Source organism: Caretta caretta, chromosome 6 (assembly GCF_965140235.1).
Source record: "Caretta caretta isolate rCarCar2 chromosome 6, rCarCar1.hap1, whole genome shotgun sequence".
NCBI lineage: Eukaryota > Metazoa > Chordata > Testudines > Cheloniidae > Caretta > Caretta caretta.
The window spans coordinates 68,002,631-68,023,905 of NC_134211.1; the positions used below are offsets into that span (position 1 = coordinate 68,002,631).

Consider the following 21,275-nt stretch of genomic DNA (forward strand, 5'->3'; position numbering starts at 1 on the left):
CCCTGGGCTGTAGTTTGCCCACTCCTGCTCTACAGATTGTCCCTCCAGAAAGGGTTGAAGCATGTTGATAAGGGTCATTGGTGCACTGCCACTGCCATATATGTTCTCTGGATAAACTGAAGATTTCATTGTCCAGGGCTGTCATTGGGCATCTTTTACCAGCACTAAATTCAATTTAAAATCAAATTTGAATTAAAAAAGAATTCTCAAATTATTTTTGAGAATAAAATTTCTAATAACTTTTGCTAAATTCTACCCACAACTAGCTTAATTTTGCAATACTATTGTGCTGATAAAGAGATCAGATCCAAAAGAGTCTGGCTGTTTTACAGGATCAGTGTTTGTCCCCTGCTGTTTTCAGGCTCCAAGTGAGAGATCATAGAATCATAGAATCATAGAATATAAGGGTTGGAAGGGACCCCAGAAGGTCATCTAGTCCAACCCCCTGCTCGAAGCAGGACCAATTCCCAGTTAAATCATCCCAGCCAGGGCTTTGTCAAGCCTGACCTTAAAAACCTCTAAGGAAGGAGATTCTACCACCTCCCTAGGTAACGCATTCCAGTGTTTCACCACCCTCTTAGTGAAAAAGTTTTTCCTAATATCCAATCTAAATCTCCCCCACTGCAACTTGAGACCATTACTCCTCGTTCTGTCATCTGCTACCATTGAGAACAGTCTAGAGCCATCCTCTTTGGAACCCCCTTTCAGGTAGTTGAAAGCAGCTATCAAATCCCCCCTCATTCTTCTCTTCTGCAGGCTAAACAATCCCAGCTCCCTCAGCCTCTCCTCATAACTCATGTGTTCCAGACCCCTAATCATTTTTGTTGCCCTTCGCTGGACTCTCTCCAATTTATCCACATCCTTCTTGAAGTGTGGGGCCCAAAACTGGACACAGTACTCCAGATGAGGCCTCACCAATGTCGAATAGAGGGGAACGATCACGTCCCTCGATCTGCTCGCTATGCCCCTACTTATACATCCCAAAATGCCATTGGCCTTCTTGGCAACAAGGGCACACTGCTGACTCATATCCAGCTTCTCGTCCACTGTCACCCCTAGGTCCTTTTCCGCAGAACTGCTGCCTAGCCATTCGGTCCCTAGTCTGTAGCTATGCATTGGGTTCTTCCGTCCTAAGTGCAGGACCCTGCACTTATCCTTATTGAACCTCATCAGATTTCTTTTGGCCCAATCCTCCAATTTGTCTAGGTCCTTCTGTATCCTATCCCTCCCCTCCAGCGTATCTACCACTCCTCCCAGTTTCGTATCATCCGCAAATTTGCTGAGAGTGCAATCCACACCATCCTCCAGATCATTTATGAAGATATTGAACAAAACCGGCCCCAGGACCGACCCTTGGGGCACTCCACTTGATACCGGCTGCCAACTAGACATGGAGCCATTGATAACTACTCGTTGAGCCCGACAATCTAGCCAGCTTTCTACCCACCTTATAGTGCATTCTTCCAGCCCATACTTCCTTAACTTGCTGACAAGAATACTGTGGGAGACCGTGTCAAAAGCTTTGCTAAAGTCAAGAAACAATATATCCACTGCTCAAATTATTTTTGAGAATAAAATTTCTAATAACTTTTGCTAAAGAGATCCGTTTCTCTTTATTAATGCTGCCTGCAAAGAGTCTACTTCCAGGGTTGTGGGCACTGTAACAATGCTCTGTTACTTCCAGGATCCCTGCAAGGCTCCAGGCTAATATAGCGTGTATTTTGAGCTGAACAGCAGGGAAACCTACTGCTGGATGACTCTTCCCTCATCAGCAAGTGTCAGGATGGCAAAATAAGAAGACAAGGTTTAACAGCCCAGTTAACAAGAGAAATATATAAAGATATATTTGTAACAAACTAGGCTGATTATGTTACACATAATATAAAATTAAAACACTGCCCTTTGGTGCTGGGCATGATGGAAGATGCAAAACCACCTAACTTCTATAGCAGCCTGGTGGGCAAAATGAAAATTCTGCACCAGATAAATAAAAACTTCAATTTGTAATTAACTATGAAAATAATGCAATTAGTATAAATGGTGGATTCTCTGTAATATGAAGTCTTTAAATAATTATTTGAGGACTTCAGTAACTGAGCCTGAGGTTAGGGATCTATTACAGGAGTGGGCCGATGAGGTTCTGTGGCCTTCCATATGCAGGAGGTCAGACTAGATGATGGTTCTTTCTGGCCTTAAAGTCTGACTCTATAAGTACAGTATGCTTACATTAAATACTCTGATTTTATGTCCAGTTTACCTTTCTCTCTGTAGATTCTCCGTGTGCTACAGATTTTTTGTTATTGGCAAGACATAACTGCATCATAATTGATGGGGGAAAGCTGCAGGTTTTGGCAGCTTAGTAGGGACGGTAGGGCTTTTGGGAAGAGATTGAGAGATGGTTTGGGATTCTGAGCTAAGCACATTCGCTAGCTGTTTTCTGCTGAAATGATCAGCTGTAAAATAATCAGCAATGACAATATTCAAAATGTGATCCTGAAATTTCACAGTTAACACACCATTGAGATGGGCAGTTCATACCTCCCTTGGTGCTATTGTTCCAGACTATCTGAAGGCTCAGGTTTATTTGGAATCATAAGGGCTGGGAACATACATTTTTTTTAATGACAGCTTTAGGCTTTGGCTACACTAGCACTTTTGTCCGCAAAACTTTTGTCAGTCGGGGTGTGAAAAAAACACACCCCAACTAACATAATTGTCACTGACAAAAGCGCTGGTGTGGACAGCTCTATGTCTGTGGGAGAGTGTCTGTGGGGGTGATTTAATTATGCTGGCGGGAGAGTTCTCTCTGTGAGGTCTGTAGTGTAGACAAAGCCCTAATTTCCAGAAGATAATTCTGCAGCAAGGAGTGAATTCTGCAACTATATAGCAAGCTCCATGCTGCAGAAGACACAGGAACCTGGCATATCTTTAGGAGGTAAAGAAAGCAGTCTGCAGGTTTTATAGGGTTTAGCTGCATGGAACACAACTGCCAGATGATGGTTATCATTGATCCATGGTATCAGACTGTAAAAGACATGAGTGGGATCCATACTTAATAGATGAATATTGAGGAAAGGGAAAAGGAAAGAAAATATAAAATGAGAAATAAGAAGAGAAGATGTGAACTCACAATGTAGCTAATTGATACTCAAAGCAGAAAGGGTAAGATTGTCACTTGTGCTAAAACACTGAAAACAAGCCCAGCCAGCTTACACAGACAGGCACAAAAGTTACGTTATCTGAGAACTTTACACCATGATGTCAATTCTTCTTCCATTCAGCTCATACCTCTTTTGGCACCTGAGAGAGAAACAAAGCAGGGAAACTGTTAGGGATGCAGGGGGAGTGCACTTATTTATTTTATCTAGCTTTGTAAGAACACATAAAGTGTTTGTCCTAGTTTCTAGGCATGCTGCCATCAATTTTAAGTTCCTCAAATCACATAAACATTCTAACCAACCTCACTCCTTTACGTAAAAAAAACCAACCTCCCTTCAAACTCTCTTGGCTCCCCTGCAAAGTAAATCAAGATTAACAGTAAAACATAGGTTTGGAAAGTGCTGAACAACACCATTTCCTATTGAAGTCAACAGGAAGTGAAATTGCTCAATACCTTTGAAAATCAGGTCATGTACTTCTGTCTATCTCACCTCACACTTTCAGTGATTGTCATCACCATTACAGGGTACTGCCAGTGGCGATGCAGTCTTTGATTCTGATAGGCGTAAATCCCCTGACCAGAGAGAAGTTCGGGATGCTACTGAGGAGCAATGTGGGGAAGTCGGGAATGGGGATTGGAAAGGGATCTTTCTAGGTAAAGTGACACAAGGCAAATTCCTATCTGTAAATTAATATGGACTAAATGAATACAGAGACCTGAATTTCCCTACTCTCTTAGTTTCATCCACTCTAGAAGAGTTTCTTTCAGGTACCACGTTCTCTCTCCAGCCACTGAATAGTAAAAGCTGCCACTCCTCATTCTTTCAGTACTGTTATGAGACTGCTTAGTCCCATTTACTGATAGGCATTACTGATACAATTTCTGGTTTGGTTTTAGACCAATCTTTACCATGAAAGGCCTGCCATAACAGACCTACTAGTAAATATTAGATAATACTTTATTCCCATTTTCTTGCATCTTCTCTGGAAGATGGATACACATGCTTGCCACAGGGATAATTTTTTAAAAGTAGTAGAAATCAACTTCTTGCTGGAATCCTTGAAAATCTTTGTGTTTAAAGGCAAAATCTACAGTTAATGTAAACTAGGCTACATTATAAAATTAGCTACAGTCCATGGAGGATTTGTACTGTTGGGCTGCAATTTGGGATCAGCTGAACTGTGTGGCACTGGCGAAATGAACAGCATCCTGGTAGTAATGGTACCTCATATATGGCAAAGCCAATAGTGAGGAGGTTGGCTCCAAGTTTGCGCTCTTTTCTTCTGTTTTTCTGCATCAGTGCAACCAGGAAGCTGCAGACAACCTCATTATCTTCAGGATCATCATCCTCCTCCAGGAGCTCCAAGCGATACTGAGGATTGGTCCAAAATGTATCTGCAAAACCCCAGACACCGCCCCCCACAAAATTAATATAAAACTTCAGTTCTTTAAGATGATACTCATTGGCTAAGACTTCTATCTTCTATTTATCTCCTATATTCACTCCTGGTTTTCAGTTCTTGGTAGACAGGTCAAAAACTGAGTTAATCTCCCTTTTTACACATTCCTTGGGCAGAAGTTGATTTCTGCAAGCAAAGATGGAAGCTGGCCTATACAACAAGTGACTCTTCACCATATGACTCCTTTATGGGGCTATATTCGTATTTTGCATACTCACTGATATTAGCGCTGTTACTGATGGTGGACAGTTTGGTTTACCTTGTGTAGTAGCCATTCTACTGTATTCCATACAGCAGGGCTTCCCAACCTGTTTGAAAGAAGACTCCTGTTTCCAGTAAGAAGTATTACTGACACCCCAGTCATCAAGTCTTATTTGTCTTAGTACATTATAGCTTTACATTAGACATTTTTTTTGGAATACAATGCCAAAACCTAGTTGCTACGACTCCTCACCTCTCCAATATGTGTCTTGCTTAACTTGTGGTGGGGAAGCCTAGACTTGCAGTAAGATGAGCTAACAAAAGAATAATCTGGTGTACTTTTCCTGTTTTTTCTCCAGTTCCATGCAAAGAGGAACTTCTGCAAGATAAGCCAAAGCATCCATTCTACTCCCTGTTGTTACCTTTGCTGGTTCAGAAAATAATTGATTTAATGGTTTGTTTCACATTCTAGTGAAGATAGGATTTTATCAGATTGACACTGCCCTATTTCAGAACATCCACCCCTTCCCAACAAACAATCTGCGAGGCAAACAAGAGTATCTTGCATTTATAGTATTTAGAGAATTTTGCATCTTTAAGCCCTTGCTGATTTACAAGCTACGCACTGTAAAACTGAAACCACCACTAACTTAGAAACCCTACCACATGTCTATAACTTCAGCCAACACTGAAATGCTGCTACCCCTATGTGAAATGCTGCAGTTGTTTTATGGCAACATTGCAAATGTGTACAACAACCGAGGACAGAAAATGAAGACTATATATCTCACTGAAACTCCTGAGGAAACTGAAATTGGGAGAATGTAAATATCTACAATGAAATTAGGCAAGCACACAGAAGTTAACATCTGTTCTCTCACAACAGGTGCCACAGAATATTTGAACAACAACAAATAGTTAGGGCCTTTTGGGTTTACATCTCTTTTGGTAAAATGATACGTCCAGGAAATACAGTGTTCCTTCATGCCATTCTGTGCTGTTACCTCAGGACTCAGGAATGTGCCAACTACCAAATCAACAACTCAATTTTTGCAGAATCTGAATTTTTTCCTAGATCAAGTGCTGATTAGGCTGCTGCATGATTCTGCATAGCCTGTGAAATCTGACACGACCACAGGTCAAGGGAGTTTGGTTCTACTAGAAGAGATTTTATTCACCTGGATAATTGCGACAACCTCCTGCGGAACAGCCTCTCACCCAACGCCCCTCATTGACTGAAACTGTCCAAGTTTGGAGCTTATCAGCCTCCAGAGTATCAGGTGTGAGGTTACACATCTCCAGCTTTGTGAAGTACCTCATGAAATCGTCAAATGACATCCTAGAGAAGCAGGGAGGGGAAAAGGAGAAAATAATGGGTAACCAAAGAATAGGGGTGGACAGATAAGAAAACTTGGATTCTGGGTTCATATTGAAAATGGATCCCATAAAACCAATTTCCCCACCCCAAAATCTCAATTACACAAAACGGCGTGTAGGGAATTAAGTTCATGAAGATTAAGGATCATGTCAATTTCTGTGCCCACCTCCTTGTGCACCACTTTGAAATAGTCCATATAATAGACGCTCTGTCATTCCTATTAATATGGAAACTTGGCAGTCCTTTTTCTTCCTGGTTCCACCCTGGTTGCTGTTTGACAAGGGCAGACTAATTAGATTCGTGGTGCCCTAAAATGCTGTGTGTATGGAAAATCCAACTGAATTTCCTCACCCTCTTGTCTCACTGCTGGAAGAGCACGACCAGGATGGCTTGGACATTGACAGTATGACTGTGTAGGAATCAAAAGCATGAGTTCAAGTAGTCAATAATGGGTATGCACGAAAGCTCATGCTCTAATAAATTTGTTAGTCTCTAAGGTGCCACAAGTACTCCTGTTCTTTTTGCGGATACAGACTAACAAGGCTGCTACTCCACAACTTTAGGATGTTTGAAATCTAGATCCAGATCTGCTTCTGAATTTTGTGGCTTGACATTACCTCCCATTTATTTATTTATTTGGATTTATTTAAAAATATCCAACACAAATTAAATCATTTATTTTTGTCTTCTAAAGATACAATAGGTTTGTGCTACCCAGTTTTTCCTCTCATAACATTCTCTTTGAATATGCCTCCTCTGTGTCACCTACAAGCTCCATCTACACTTGGAACTGGGGGTACGATTCCCAGCTTGAGTAGACATACTCATGCTATCTCTCATTGAGCTAATGCTCTACAAACAATAGTGTAGCTGCAGTAGCAGGGGCAGCAGTGACTGGCGGCACAGGCTAGCTGCCCTGAGTACATCCCTTCCCCTCCGGACCTTATCGGTACATACTCAGGGCAGCTTGCCCATGCTGCCGCTTGCTGCTGCCTGAGCTATCGTGGCTATTCTTCTATTTTTAGCATGCTAGCTTGATGAGAGCTCGTGCAAATATGTCTACTCAAACTGTGAATCACATCTCCTGCTCCAGGTGTAGTTGTAGCCTTCTAGTGAATGCCTTCTGGAGGTGCAGGAGACACAGAGATATTGGTTGCCCTAGAGATTTTATACTGATTATTTCAGTATCTTTTAACTCTGCCAATAATCTGGAAGTACAGAGAATAATCCCTCTGAAATTAAGTTTATTATTGTAGGGGACAGCATATACTGTCTTCTGGGGCAGAACATACTAGGTTCATATAGGGAAGCACATGCTCATCAGATCACCGGTAGTAAGAATGTCTGTACAACCTTAACTTATGGAGTTATGGTTCTTTCTGGCGTCTCTAGGAACTCTCATGTGTACCCAGTCAAGCACAGACATGGAAGCACTTCTGGGAAAACACAAGTTCTGAGATGGAAGAAGGTGTATCCTCACCAGAACTCCCCATCCTCTGCTATTCTGTACTGTAGTCGGATTTTCTCTGCTTTGTCAATTAAGTTCCACTCGTCTGAACTGCAAAAGAACAAACAGGAATCTCTTGCACTTTGCAATACACAGTTATTGAAGAAATTGTTAATACTTTATTGTAAGCCCTATTGTGTTCAAAGCCAACAGCTGGCACAAAAATTTCCAAATTCTTAATCATGTTACAGCCATGAATGGCAGGTTTTTTGTTACTATATCTGCAACTATCCTAGTCAGTTTCCCTCTTCCTGCTCCCTTTAATGCTGATATGACAGACAAGTTTGATTCACTGTTCTTATTTTGTGCTATCAACTTTACCATAATCACTACTTTACCACTCCCCCACAGGCAGGCAAGTGCGCACACACTTCAGGTTTTAGTTCTATTTCATGCTTATGGCACTCAGCAATCTGCGGTACTGTCATTATTCTGTTTGGGTCAGAGATGGAAAGTGTTGCAAACTCGAGTCCTATTTTAAGAGCGATAGAGGGTCCTATTTGCAAAACTCAGTGAGGAATCTCTTTCCTTCTTTCACACACACTGTCTCTCTCTCTCTCTCTCAGATCCCTGTTCCTCCTGCTATTCAGTGCATTCATGGGCGGCACATGAACTGCCCCTGCGGGGAGGCTAGCCCCCACCTGGGCCCCTTGTGCCCGAGGCCCGTCCCCTACCCCCGCCAGAGCCCCAAGACCCACACTGTGGCTGCTGGCCCCTGAGCCCCAGGCCACCCCAGCCTGCCCTCCCGGGTGCCCCCAGCCCCAGAGCGCTGGGGGGGTGGCCCCAGCACTGGGCAGCCCAAGCACCGGTCCCGGCTGCCCCAAGTCCTAGGCCACTGGCCGGCCCACTCTAGCCCCAGCCACAGCCCGCTTCGGGGACGAGGAGCAGCCTGGGCTGGGGTCATGGGGGAAGAGTGGCAAGCAGAAGGCGGTCATGGGGATGGAGCATGGGCAGGGCCATGCCTGGCTGTTTGGGGAGGCTTAGCCTATCCTCACCTGGGATGCCCGTTGCCCATGAGTACATTAGAAGATTACCTCCCATTCCAGGTCACAGTCTTGTCTATGTCTGCAACAGAACTCAATAGGCAGGAAAAGCTCTTGGCTGATCTATTAAGCCATGCTCTTTCCTCTCTCCCTGTCATCAAGATTCCCCTTCCCAAGTAGATTTCGTATTTTCTTAAAATCCTGTCTTGCCTAAAGTAGTCCCTCAGCTAAGCACTCAGTGCAGCCTCCAGAAAAATAGATACTTTCATATTCCAAGTACAGGTGTCAGTACAAGAGCACAGACACTGCATACACCTCATTTTCATCTTAGGATGCAATCACAGAACAAGCACAATGTGTTTAAAGTGGAATGACTTTTTTAACCACACCCTATAGATTCCTAGGTTTGCTTTTCACCTACTTGTCACTCCAGGCTCCTTTCCATTCCACTTGTCCCCAGGGGTTCCTTAGCCGCACTAGCTTTATTTTTCCAGCTTTAAATGATGTCTTGTTGAAAAAGCAAATACGATTGAATAAATTAATTAGTCTTGCATGGGCTCAGAAGGAAATGTACTACATGTTGAATCACTCATGCCCACTTCCTGCAGCACTTATGTATTCCTTAGAGGTCTCCTACCCCTCCAGTGATCTGACACTCTCCAAGCACAAGGCAGCATGAGTGCGGGCATATTGGAGTTCTCTTTGCACCAGTATCCCTTGGTTTAACTTGCTGTGCATTATCCACACTTCCCTCCCCCCCAGCCAAGATTCTGATGGGTTTCTAACTCTTCCTTTTCAAGAAAACTTGTATTATTTTAATGTTTATTTTGTTTACAAAAACTCATAACTCTTATTTTCTCCCTGTTTTGACATATTGCTTGTCTGTCCTAAACAACAGCTTCTTCCTAGCTGTAGGAAAGAATAAATCCATACATACCTCTTCCACTGCAGTAACTGAATAGGCATGTCCTTTGACTAGTCCACAAATCATGCGTGTCTCAAACTGCATTGGGACTATAGTCTGTGGAACATGGAATAAAAACAGTAAGAAGCGCATAACAGACCCATTCCCATACTTAAGGAAGCCATGTTCTCCCTCTGCACCACACTAGGTCTCCAAATATGTCACTTGGAAATTGGGACAATAACCATTTGCTTCTATTTCATAGGATCATAGATGTTAGAGTGGGAGGAGACTCATCAATCATAGAGTTAATCTAACTGCAAGGGTAGGTTATAGTCTATCCCTAAGAGAGGATATGCCAGATACAGACCAACGTACCAAAGGACGTGGTGGATTATCCATCACCTGAGGTCTTCAAATCAAGAATGGATGTCTTTCTTAAAAAAAAGTTGTAACTCCATCATAAAATATGAGCTTGATGGAGGAATTACTGGGTAAAATTCTTTGACCTGTGCCATACAGGAGGTCAAACTAGTGATCCCTTCTGCAGTCAAAAGTCAATGAAATTATGAAACAGAATAAACTGATTTAAATTATTTTTTATCAAAGCTAATGTTAAAATGATCTAATATACAGGTTAAAGAGTTTCTATATATCTGGGTATAATGCTTAAATTATCCAAAAGTACAAAGCTTGCTTTTAAAAGTTGTAAAATACATATAGTACATAATCTTCCCAAATTAAGGTTAATAAATGTATACTAATAATTTCCACAGTCCAGTGTGTGATCGGCCAGAGTGCGCACATCTAGAAGCTCCTCTCTCCCATTTCTGAAGATGACTGAATATGCATTTTAATGCATATTCATGCAGGGAGTCTTGTTCATTACCACTATATATGAATTAATGAGGGATCTAAAAGAAAATTCCAGATCTAACCACATCACAAACTTTGGTAAAGCTCATATTCTGATCTGAACTTTGTGGCTCAGGGCCATCAATAGTCTGAATACACATTTGTAGTGTCAAAAGGTAGCACTGTCACTCTGGATCTGGAGATTGAGCACATATGTCCTGCCAAGCAATGCCAGGAGACCTGATTGTGCTCAGCCACTTCCTGGGCCGAAGAGTTACCTCACTAATTTGCATTGGTAACTGCAAGACTCACTGTGAATTTTGCCATCTAGTAAATGAATGAAAACAATAGAGACCATTAATAATTAAATCACAAAATGTACTTTGCTCATTTATTTTTAGTTTAGTTTACTGGTTTATGGGAACACCTCATAATGCACTAGTATATTTCCTACAGTATATTTACTCAAAATAATTAAATCTAATCAATATGAAGTTTCTCTACAATTTCTGCTATTCAGCCTTTGCTGAGAGGTGACAAAGTGGCAATTTTTTTATTGGATTAGCAGGTTTCTACTGCATATCCTTTAGTAACATCAGAACCATTAGAAACACCAGAGTCAATAGTCTACATATTAGAATTCTCTTAACTTTATATCGTCCTATGCTCTTATACTGACGGTATTAAAATGTCTTATGTTATGCTCTGTTCCTACTTACTTATATTAACATGTATTCTCTTTTTCTTTGTAGATGCACATTATATTTCCAAATGATTTATAACAGCCATGCTTTAAAAAAAGTCTGACCAATTGAGTTTCAAGAGTGATGTGCTCAGGGGTTGAGTCTCAACCTACAGATGCTCAGGACTCCTGAGAGATACTTTGAGGCATTAACCAGCAATTCAGGTACCTGACATGTTTTTATTTCCTAAGCTGAGGATATCCATGTATTGGAAAGAGAGAGAACTGAAGAGAGGGTTATAGTGGATATAAGCAACAAAAAGAAAGCCCAAGTGATCAAATTCATACGTATGAAATGAAATATGAAACTTTCCTCTCCTCCTCCACTATTTTTGTCACTGGAAAGGAACCTGAAATCACAGTAGTATAACAATATACAATGTGTAAGAATTGCATGCACATGCCAAAAGCCATTCCATGAATTTCCGACGATAAATAAGACATAGAGGGGTAGAAATGGAGAATTCGTAGAGTCAGGTACCACGATAATGAGTCTGATCCAAACAACAAGATAGAATAGAATGAACCTGGCTGTCAACATTATTTTCCATTATTTCCCTTCTGTGTCCATTTCCTCTTTCCTTCTTCCCTTTTTTAAACTTTAATATTCTTCCCATCTAACTTCCTCTCCAGCGCTCCTCTTTTCATTTCTCTATCCCCTTAATTTTTTTTGTTTTCCTCCCCTCTGCAATCCCCACCTTTTACAGTTTTTAAATTCTCATGTTGCCCCTGCCACAAGTCCACTGGTCCCCATCTCTGCTAAATTGACTCTTTAGGAGACAGCCAGTGACTTCCCAGTATCACGGCTTTGGATGGGTGGCTCAGCTGTGTAGCCCCCAGCCAAATAATATAGCAACAGGAATGGCAACTGCAGGAATAATTTTTGTGAACTTCTACTAGTGTGTGGTACCAGAGGAGGAACTCTGGTACAGTGCCAGACGAATAGGTGCAGTTTCAACACCCTGTGCTTGGAAATAAGGAGGGTCATTTGTGCATGAGCCAAGAATACTTGCAAGAAATTACATAATTTGTATACATTTGTGTACTTCCCCAAGGAATTACATCATTTTGCAAGACTAAAAACTGATGTCAAACAGGAAAAGTTTTATTTCTCCTTCTGTCCTTCTTCTATTAACTTCTAAATTAATCTGTCTCTTTTGCACACTTCCTAACACTTTTTGTTGTTGCTTCTCTCTTGGGAGCAAGTTGTTCACACAAGTTCTAAGCTGTGATCTTAACTGACAGCTGCCTCTCTGGATGCTAAGAAAGTCTTTTGGGAGAATTATACCTGTCACTGCATCTTGAGAGGATTGAAATCATTTCGAACCTAAGAACACTCAGACATCCAACGATTTTTAGAACAATTTTTTAGTTATCTTCAGCTGATATTTTATAACTCAGTGCAATGTGTAAAGAATTTGAAAACACAGTTGCTGTGCTTTTCTAACTGGTGTCATAAATATAAAGGGAAGGGTAACCACCTTTCTGTATACAGTGCTATAAAATCGCTCCTGGCCAGAGGCAACATCCTGTTACCTGTAAAGGGTTAAGAAGCTCAGCTAACCTGGCTGGCACCTGACTCAAAATGACCAATGAGGGAACAAGATACTTGCACATCTGGAAGGGGGAAAAAGGCTTTTGTCTGGCTGTGTGATACCTTTGCCGGGAACAGATCAAGGATGCAAGCCCTCCAACTCCTGTAAAGTTAGTAAGTAATCTACCTAGAAAATGCATTAGGTTTTCTTTGTTTTGGCTTGCGAAATTCGCTGCGCTGAAGGAAATGTGTATTCCTGTTTTTGTGTCTTTTTGTAACTTAAGGTTTTGCCTAGAGGGATTCTCTGTGTTTTGAATCTGACTGCCTGTAAGATTATCTTCCACTCTGATCTTACAGAGTTCTTCTCTTATCTTTTTTTGTTCTTCTAATAAAGTTCTGTTTTTTAAGAATCTGACTGGGTTTTTTGGGTCTTAAAAATCCAAGGCTGGTTTGTGCTCATCTTGTTTATTCTCAAGCCTCCCCAGGAAAGTGGATGTAAGGGTTTGGGGGGATATTTTGGGGAAATAGGAACTCCAAGTGGTCCTTTCCCTGATTGTTTGTTAAATCACTTGGTGGTGGCAGCATTTTACCTAATCCCAGGGCAAAGACTTTTAACCTAAGCTGGTAGAAATAAGCTTAGGGGGTCTTTCATGTGGGTCCCCACATCTGTACCCTAGAGTTCAGAGTGGGGAAGGAACCCTGACATATGGTTACAGGGCGAAGAGTTAGGAGGCAGGGGACAGTGATTGCTGGAGGCATACAAACCCAGGCTGGCCTTTCATCTGTGCCTTGGAAGTCTAGAGTTGAGTCAGTCCTCAGCATGCTATTCACATTCTTCACCATTCGGGCAATTAGTTCCCCAAGATCACTTTGAGGCGCAGTCCTGTACGAGAAGCCCATATTGTCCTGGTACAGAAAATGGGAGAAAGAAGTGGTACATGGGAAGTGAATTAGCGAAGAAAGAGAGGAGGAGAAAAGGGAAAATGAAAGAAAAATGAGAAGGAGATGGAAGAAGATAAGCTTAATTAGAGAACTTCCATTCTCCTTCATTACATACCAGAGCTTCTGCTCTTTTATCTGTAGGGGGCTCAATGACGCCAGTGCTCTAGTGCTACTATGGTAGCGCCATAGTCCTGAACTCGTACTGAAATGAGCTGTGCCTCTCACTACTCGGATAGACTCGGTTCCGCACAAAGGTCAAAGAGAAATGAGCGACTTGTAATTAGAGGGCACATCACCCTACTTACTGCACAAAAGCCATATGTTGCTGCTCTACTTCTGTTCCACCTCCTTCCAAAAAGACATGGCAGCGCCCCAGCTGCTTACCTTCGTTTGTGTGGGTGATACTATGTCACCATGCAATTATGGCATATGAAGCAGTGAAGTCATGGCCACAAATGACAACATGAGACAAGATGGCAGTGTGGTGCCACAAAAGGTTAAAGTCCCAAGAAGCTTCCCCAGAAGATGCTTCAGAACCCAAGCCCACCGAAATGTGTACGTTTCCCTCTTTTTTTCCATTTTAACCTCTGCAACTAATGGTTCTGGAAAATCAGAACTTCATGAGATAGTCGGGAACCTTGCAGAAAAAGTCAAGTGGACTTATATAAAGGAATTAATTTGACTCCTCTTTCTTTCTCTGCCCCCTCCACTTGTATGTACTTAGCTTGCAATTGCAATTCTTTAACTTACAAGTTTTGTTTATTTTTGTTCTTGTTTCAGCATCACTTTTCTGGAAGATTAATCAATATCAGTGGCAGTGCATTAATATGTCTCTCCCCCCTCCCCGCCCTCCATTGGATGTATTTCCTCTGGCATCAGGGCCAGGATATGGATTTGATCTTTTTAGGCTTTAAGAAAATTAAAGCCTCAGAAATACTGTGCTGATTAATATTGCTTTAAACTTCTATAGCTAGCTAGCGCTCTCTCTCTCTCTCTCTCTCTCTCACAAGCAGTGTACAAAGGCAGTGTATTCTAGAGGATAGACATGACTCAGGAGTCTCAGATTCTATTTCCAACTATGCCACTGGCCTACTGGGTGACCCTGGGCAAGTCACTCCCCCCCTCTCTGTGCCTTGGTTTCCCATCTGTAAAATGGGGATGATGATACTGACCTCTTTTGTAAAGCACTTTGAGATCTACGGATGTGATATGCTATATAAGAGCTAGGTGTTAGTATTACTAACATTAATAAGTTTATCCTCACAACACCCCCACCACATAAATATTCTTACATCTGTTTTACAGATGGGCAAACTGAGGCACAGGGGGTTAAGTGACTTGCCCCAAGTCACATAGCTGGGGCCTCTCCTGCAAGCTGTTGTGCACAGCAGACTCTTCTGCTGCTGTTAAACCCACTGAAGTCAGTGGGGTTCTGTGTGGGTGTAGGAGTCCACTGGTGCAGAGCAACTCGCAGGATCAGGGCCTGAAGTCACAGAGTTGGGAACACAGTCGATGTCTCCTAGCTCACAGTCCATTGCTCAGACCACAAAACAGGGCTTCTTTCCTTACTCCTTGTGGGACAAATCTTGAGGCCTTAATTTAGTCCATATTTAAGGCAACTTCCAGTGACTACAGTGGGAGTTGGTCTGCATATGGACTGAATGAAAACTGAGTAAAAACCTCAGGATTTAGGTCCCTATTCTTTATAAGCTATAATAAAGCTAAAAATTTCCAATATAACATTTTAGTTTTTTTGTGAAGCCTGAAGCAAAGGGGACATCTTTTGAACATCCCATGTTCTTCTTTGGGTGTGGACACTCTTTGTCAACTTTCCCAAGAGCCAGTTGTCAATAACGTACAGGAAGTTCCCACCCTTCCTGGTGGAGTTTCTAAGTCAGATCTAACAGAGATCCTCTTGTCCTAGAAATAGACTGGCGCTATGCCAGTTGAGCAAAGCACTTACAAAGACATCTGTGATTGTCCCCTGATTTAGAGACCCCACTCCTTTGCAATCCAGTATGCCTTATCCGCAATGTTCACATGGACTTACATCAATGGAGCAGGCCATGAGCGATCCTCTGTCCTTGGCATGTTTCATGATCTTGTATATATCTTTGGGTGCATCTTTTATCTCATAGAACTCTGTCACTCCTCCTGTGAAATCCTCCATGGCCTCTGTAGTATTGCCTCCTTTCAAAGCCTCATAGGACCCGTGGAGTCTTGGAAAGGAGAAAAAAAAGTTATGCTATAAACAATCCTGGTTCTACTTCATCAGTTTGGTAAAAGTCATGTTGAAAATTTTTAATAATTGTAATAATAATTTTAATGTGGGTCATTCACATATACCTACAAAAGTAAGTTGTTTGTTTTTTTAGAACTAATTGCTGACATCTGGTTAAATGGTAGGCCAAACTCTGGAAACTACTCTACAGTTTATTACATCCTGCCCCAAGTCTAAGCCACTAAAGTTAACTACATGAACACCACGGGGAAATATTGTTTACATGTATAGATTTTCAAAGAGGGGCTTCTTCAAGAGAAATCCAACAAAATTTCTTCGTTATGGCTTGTCTCCACATCTACTTGGAAGATAATCATGTTAACTGTGGTATAGAGACATATCATCACCTCCCCACATTCAGCATATAACATAAGGCTATTGGAGGTGTATTGCAATTCTAAAGCATTCCTTTACTTTGCATAGGCCTTTTCCAGCAGAGCACTCCAGAATTCATTGCGCTGGGAGGATTTGGTGAAGACCAGCTGGTTGTTATATGTTGGTAAACAATCATCAATGACAACGTCCACCCAGTTTCCATAGCGCCAGAACTGAATAAAAGTAGACAGAAAAATGTATTAGTGAGTATGGTGGGAGGGAAATCTGGCTTAAGAGTTAGAAAAGCTATGAGGCCAGGGAATTCTAGTAGCTAAGTACTGTGATGAGTTTGGTCCATTTCCTAAACATTTTTGGAGATCTCTGCTAGGCATTTGAGGCCTGATTTCCAGAAGTCCTGAGTACCTACAACCCTAATTTATGTCAGTGGGAGCTCAACCTTGGTGTTAAAAGACTAAGAGACATAATATTTAGATGGTCATGAAGCACAAATTCAAAGTGAGGATCTCCTTCCTGCACCATGCCCCTTTGGCCGTCCACCCAAAATGTCCATCTTAATCCACACCACCTTCTCTTTACCCTTCCTACCCTAATTTCTGAAGAGTCTACCTCCTCCTCTCCTTGGAGCCTCATTCTTCCTGAATAGTAGCAATGGCTTCTGTGTAGCCCTGTAACTTGCAGACCCCCAAACACTGCCAGGATTACTGGGTTGGGTTTTCGGCCATGTGGAGCAGCATGGAGGACCTTGTGCTGCACTGGCCTTGTGTTGTGATAGAATAAAGAACTTCAGTTTCCTGTAATCCCACACACTTTCACAGTAATCACCCATCCATCAAGATTGCAAACAGGAAGGTGTGGGGAGAGATTGAGAAAAGACATTGTAAAACTGCAATGACAGCTGCAAGTGTGGTAGCTGGACTGAGTTCGCTCATGCAACATACACAGCACTACATAGAGTCTTTTCAGACGTAGGATCACAGGTAATGTAGAAAACAATCAATCAATCGGTGAATGATCAATTCTTTTACAATAGGTCTTCAACACAGACCAGCTATTTGAGAGACTAAAAATAGGCCCCCTTTCCAGTTAACAGTTTATCTATAGTCCATGTAGTGGGCAGCATGGGACAGCTGAGCAATGAGAGGGAACACCTGTTGCTCTCTCTTACTGATGGGGCATATTAATTTGCAAATGTTTCAATGGTGATTTAATGCTCCTCAATTACTGTGGCAGATTGCTTGTTCTGTGATTCTCCTAGAATAATCTGGCATGGCGGAATTTATTTCCTACATCTCCCCCGCCCTTGTCACTTGCACTGTCATCAGATAGATGAGACAAAGGGAACAATTTTTTCCTGGACTGTCAGAGCAACAAGTGCTCCATTTAACTCCCTGGATAATACCATCACTACTCTACATGCTGCTTTTGGAAAGGACTCACCTGGAAGTGAAAGATCCCAGCATAGTTTTTTATGAAGGTCTGATCGTGAGGTATGACCCGGCAGAGTAGCTTTTCATTCAGTGTCAGGCAAGCAATGGCAGCTAGGAACCAGCAGTCACCTGTAAACAAGCAGAAGCAGCAGACAAAATGAAGGGTCAAAGGCTTTAGGGCAAAGTCCGATGAGACAAGTGGTCCATCTCCTCCAGCCACTAGAGTGTTTTGTGTGTATTATGATGTATTTTAGTACATGCATAGCACATTAATATTGTATTAGGGAAGTGCCCATTAGCACAAATCAGGATTGGACCTCCACTTGCTGAACACTCTACAAACATAGAGGGGGTGTGATCCCTGCCCCAAAGGACTGAGAGGAGTCTGAGTTGGTATAATTTACACTTTCCTCTGGCTTGCTCAGAATTTGTTACACAAATTCACAAATCCTTAGCGTCTAGTACTTCTTTATTCTGTGAGGTTGCTTTAGCCTACACTGGCTGCAATGTCTGAACTCAGAACTGCCAGACCATAAAGTGCTCCGGCCATACCCTGTGGCACCTAGAATGCCTGCTGGGCCAGGCTTGGGGGCAGGAGTAGGTGGAATACAGCTGGCTATGTTGGCTTTACAACTGGGAAGTCACCGATCCAAATTGAATTCCCAGCTGACTGTTAAAGACAGCCTTCCATGCTAAGACAGAGCAGGGAGGAGGATCTGTGCCTCAATCTGGCTTTGGTGCATTTCTGGCTACGTTTTACGCTTTGATTTTCCATTCTCAGGGCAACATTCCAGTTTTGCTTATTCTATTATTGTGAGGTTTATTTGCTGCTTTATCATACTGAAAAAACTCTTCTAATTTCAAGCCTGTGTCCATGTTTGCACAATTATATTCTTATGGTTTTTTAAAAGTTACATTTTAAAATAATAAACGTTATGCTAAGGTTTACTACCTCAATGGTGAGCTCCAGGGGGCAGCGACTATTTTCAAACTACTTGTGTGTACAGCCCCTAGCACAGTGGACCCTAATCTTTGATTAAAACCCTTAGGCACTACTGTAATATAAACTACAATGCCAGGTAAATTTGCCTGCACAATCTCTCTCTTTAGAATCATAGAATCATAGAATATCAGGGTTGGAAGGGACCTCAGGAGGTCATCTAGTCCAACCCCCTGCTCAAAGCAGGACCAATCCCCAACTAAATCATCCCAGCCAGGGCTTTGTCAAGCCTGACCTTAAAAATATCTAAGGAAGGAGATTCCACCACCTCTCTAGGTAACACATTCCAGTGTTTCACCACCCTCCTAGTGAAAAAGTTTTTCCTAATATCCAACCTAAACCTCTCCCACTGCAACTTGAGACCATTACTCCTTGTCCTGCCATCTTCTACCACTGAGGACAGTCTAGATCCATCCTCTTTGGAACCCCCTTTCAGGTAGTTGAAAGCAGCTATCAAATCCCCCCTCATTCTTCTCTTCCGCAGACTAAACAATCCCAGTTCCCTCAGCCTCTCCTCGTAAGTCATGTGTTCCAGTCCCCTCATCATTTTTGTTGCCCTCCGCTGGACATTATCCAATTTTTCCACATCCTTCTTGTAGTGTGGGGCCCAAAACTGGACACTTTCATGATGCCTGTACTCCTTTAACAAACTCTCTGTCCCAGGGCACCAGGCTCTCACTTCCTTTCTTTTTCTTCCTCAAAACTTACTCTTCCCTCAAGCCCCAAAACTCTAACCCATCTAACATTAAAGAAAACACACACAGCTGGAACCATCCTGTAACCCGCTATACATATTGTGTTGTCTGTGTAAATTGTAAGGCCTTGGGGGCAGAGACTTGATTTTTTTTTAAATTGATCCTGTTCAGGACTGAGCATACTGTCAGCATGTAAAAATAACAAACAGCTTGTCTGTTATTGTAGAAAACATAGGACTAAAACATGCATTAGGTTCATTTCATCCTCTCTGCAGCAATTGTCCCTGAAGTCCTGCAGAACAATAGGGGATTATTTAATATAACGGGCTGGTGGGTTAGTACATCAGCAACAATTTAAAACAAGCAAACAATGGGCATGGCTACGCTTGCAGATGTAGAGCGATTTGAGTTAAACCAGCCTTTGTAGAGGGCAGTAGGGAAAGTGCTGCAATCTGTCCACACTGACAGCTTCAAGAGCACTGGTGTGGCCACATTTGCGGCACTTGCAGCGGCATCGGGAGCAGTGCATTGTGGGCAGCTATCCCAGCATGCAAGTGGCTGCAACGTGCTTTTCAAATGGGGGGTGGGGTGGGGTGGAGTGTGACAGGAAGTGTGTTGTGTGTATGTGGTGGGAGAGAGAGTGGGTTTTGGGGGGGCTGAGAGCATGTCAGCATGCTGTCTTGTAAGTTCAGACAGCTGCAGACCTCCCTCCCCCTCCCCGCCTCTCTCTCTCACATACAGCATTCCACAGTAATGGTTGCTTTGTCTCGGAGCAGATAAGCAGCCGGCTGTCAGAAACGGAGCTTTCAAAGGGCATATCCACATTCCTGCAGCAATTCAAAAACAATGACAAGAGTGGCCACTTGACTCAAGGGGATTAAGGGACATTTCCGGAGGCTGATCAGGGCGCAGTAAAGCTACACCTCGTTCACACTGGCGCTGCAGCGCTCCAGCGGGGGCGCAGCAAACGTTATTCCACTCGCCGAGGTGGAGTACCCGCAGCACTGTAGCCGCGGAGTCAGAGCGCTCCACGTGCCTTGCCAGTGTGTACGGGTAGTGAGCTAGTGCGCCCGGGTTTCCTTTATTGCGCTGTAACTCGCAAGTGCAGCCAAGCCCAAAGTTGCTCTTACAAATTTATCAAAACTGTGGAGTCACAGCCGATGTTGTCCGGGCTGTGGGAAACTCACAGCGCATTGGCTTCTGATTTTGCTGAATTGAGTCTGTGAGCTTGTGAAAGGAAAACAAGGAGCCTTTGGAACAATACCTGTTGGGAGCCATGGGGAGGGTAGAAGTAGGATAACTTGGCCTAACCTTTGTCTGTGATGTGTGAAGTGATGAAGGGGTGAGGCAGAAACTGAAGCATTTCAAAGAGAAATGCTGCCTGAAACGTCCTAGTTCTTATACTTCCTCTTTCACCCGAATGGTGATTTCCAGTGTGGGTATGGGTATTTGAGGACTTTCCCCGCCTCTTCATCAACAAAAAGGGAAAGAGAGTTGATGGCTATTCTGTACTGAATTGTGGTAGGCCAGGTCTATGCCATAAACTTACATCAGTATAGCTGCATTGCTCAGGGGAGTGAAAAATCCACACCCCTGGGTGATGCAGTTATACTGACCCAACCTTGGTGTAGACAGTGCTATGTCAATGGGAGTGCTTCTCCCGTTGCCATACCTACTGCCTCTCACGGAGGTACTGGGAGAAGCTCTCCCATCAGCGAAGTAGCATCTTCACTGAAGCTGCACAGCTACACTGCTGCAGTGTTTTAAGTGTAGACTTGCCTGTAGTGTGGAAGTAGGTTTGTGTTTAAAAGCCACTAAAAATTACCTTCACAGGTTGATGCTTGTCTGTTTGTGCCACTCTGTGGTAGCT

At 42.7% G+C, this 21,275-nt stretch overlaps 1 protein-coding gene across 2 annotated transcripts in view; it reads right to left on the reverse strand.

Annotated features, from left to right (window-relative positions):
- CAPN3 (calpain 3) overlaps positions 1-21,275 on the reverse strand; it is a 76,671-nt gene that overhangs the window by 40,688 nt on the left and 14,708 nt on the right. The window contains exons 3-12 of one of the 2 annotated variants that reach the window (XM_048854941.2): positions 17,721-17,839; positions 16,362-16,495; positions 15,717-15,885; positions 13,490-13,630; positions 9,627-9,710; positions 9,111-9,196; positions 7,680-7,757; positions 6,000-6,160; positions 4,386-4,555; positions 3,289-3,300 (exon numbers count right to left, since the gene is read on the reverse strand). In XM_048854941.2, coding sequence (XP_048710898.2) covers positions 3,289-3,300; positions 4,386-4,555; positions 6,000-6,160; positions 7,680-7,757; positions 9,111-9,196; positions 9,627-9,710; positions 13,490-13,630; positions 15,717-15,885; positions 16,362-16,495; positions 17,721-17,839 — 1,154 coding nt within the window. Of the gene's footprint in view, positions 1-3,213; positions 3,301-4,385; positions 4,556-5,999; positions 6,161-7,679; positions 7,758-9,110; positions 9,197-9,626; positions 9,711-13,489; positions 13,631-15,716; positions 15,886-16,361; positions 16,496-17,720; positions 17,840-21,275 lie in introns of those variants that run through there. The other variant, XM_075129685.1, reaches the window with a different exon arrangement.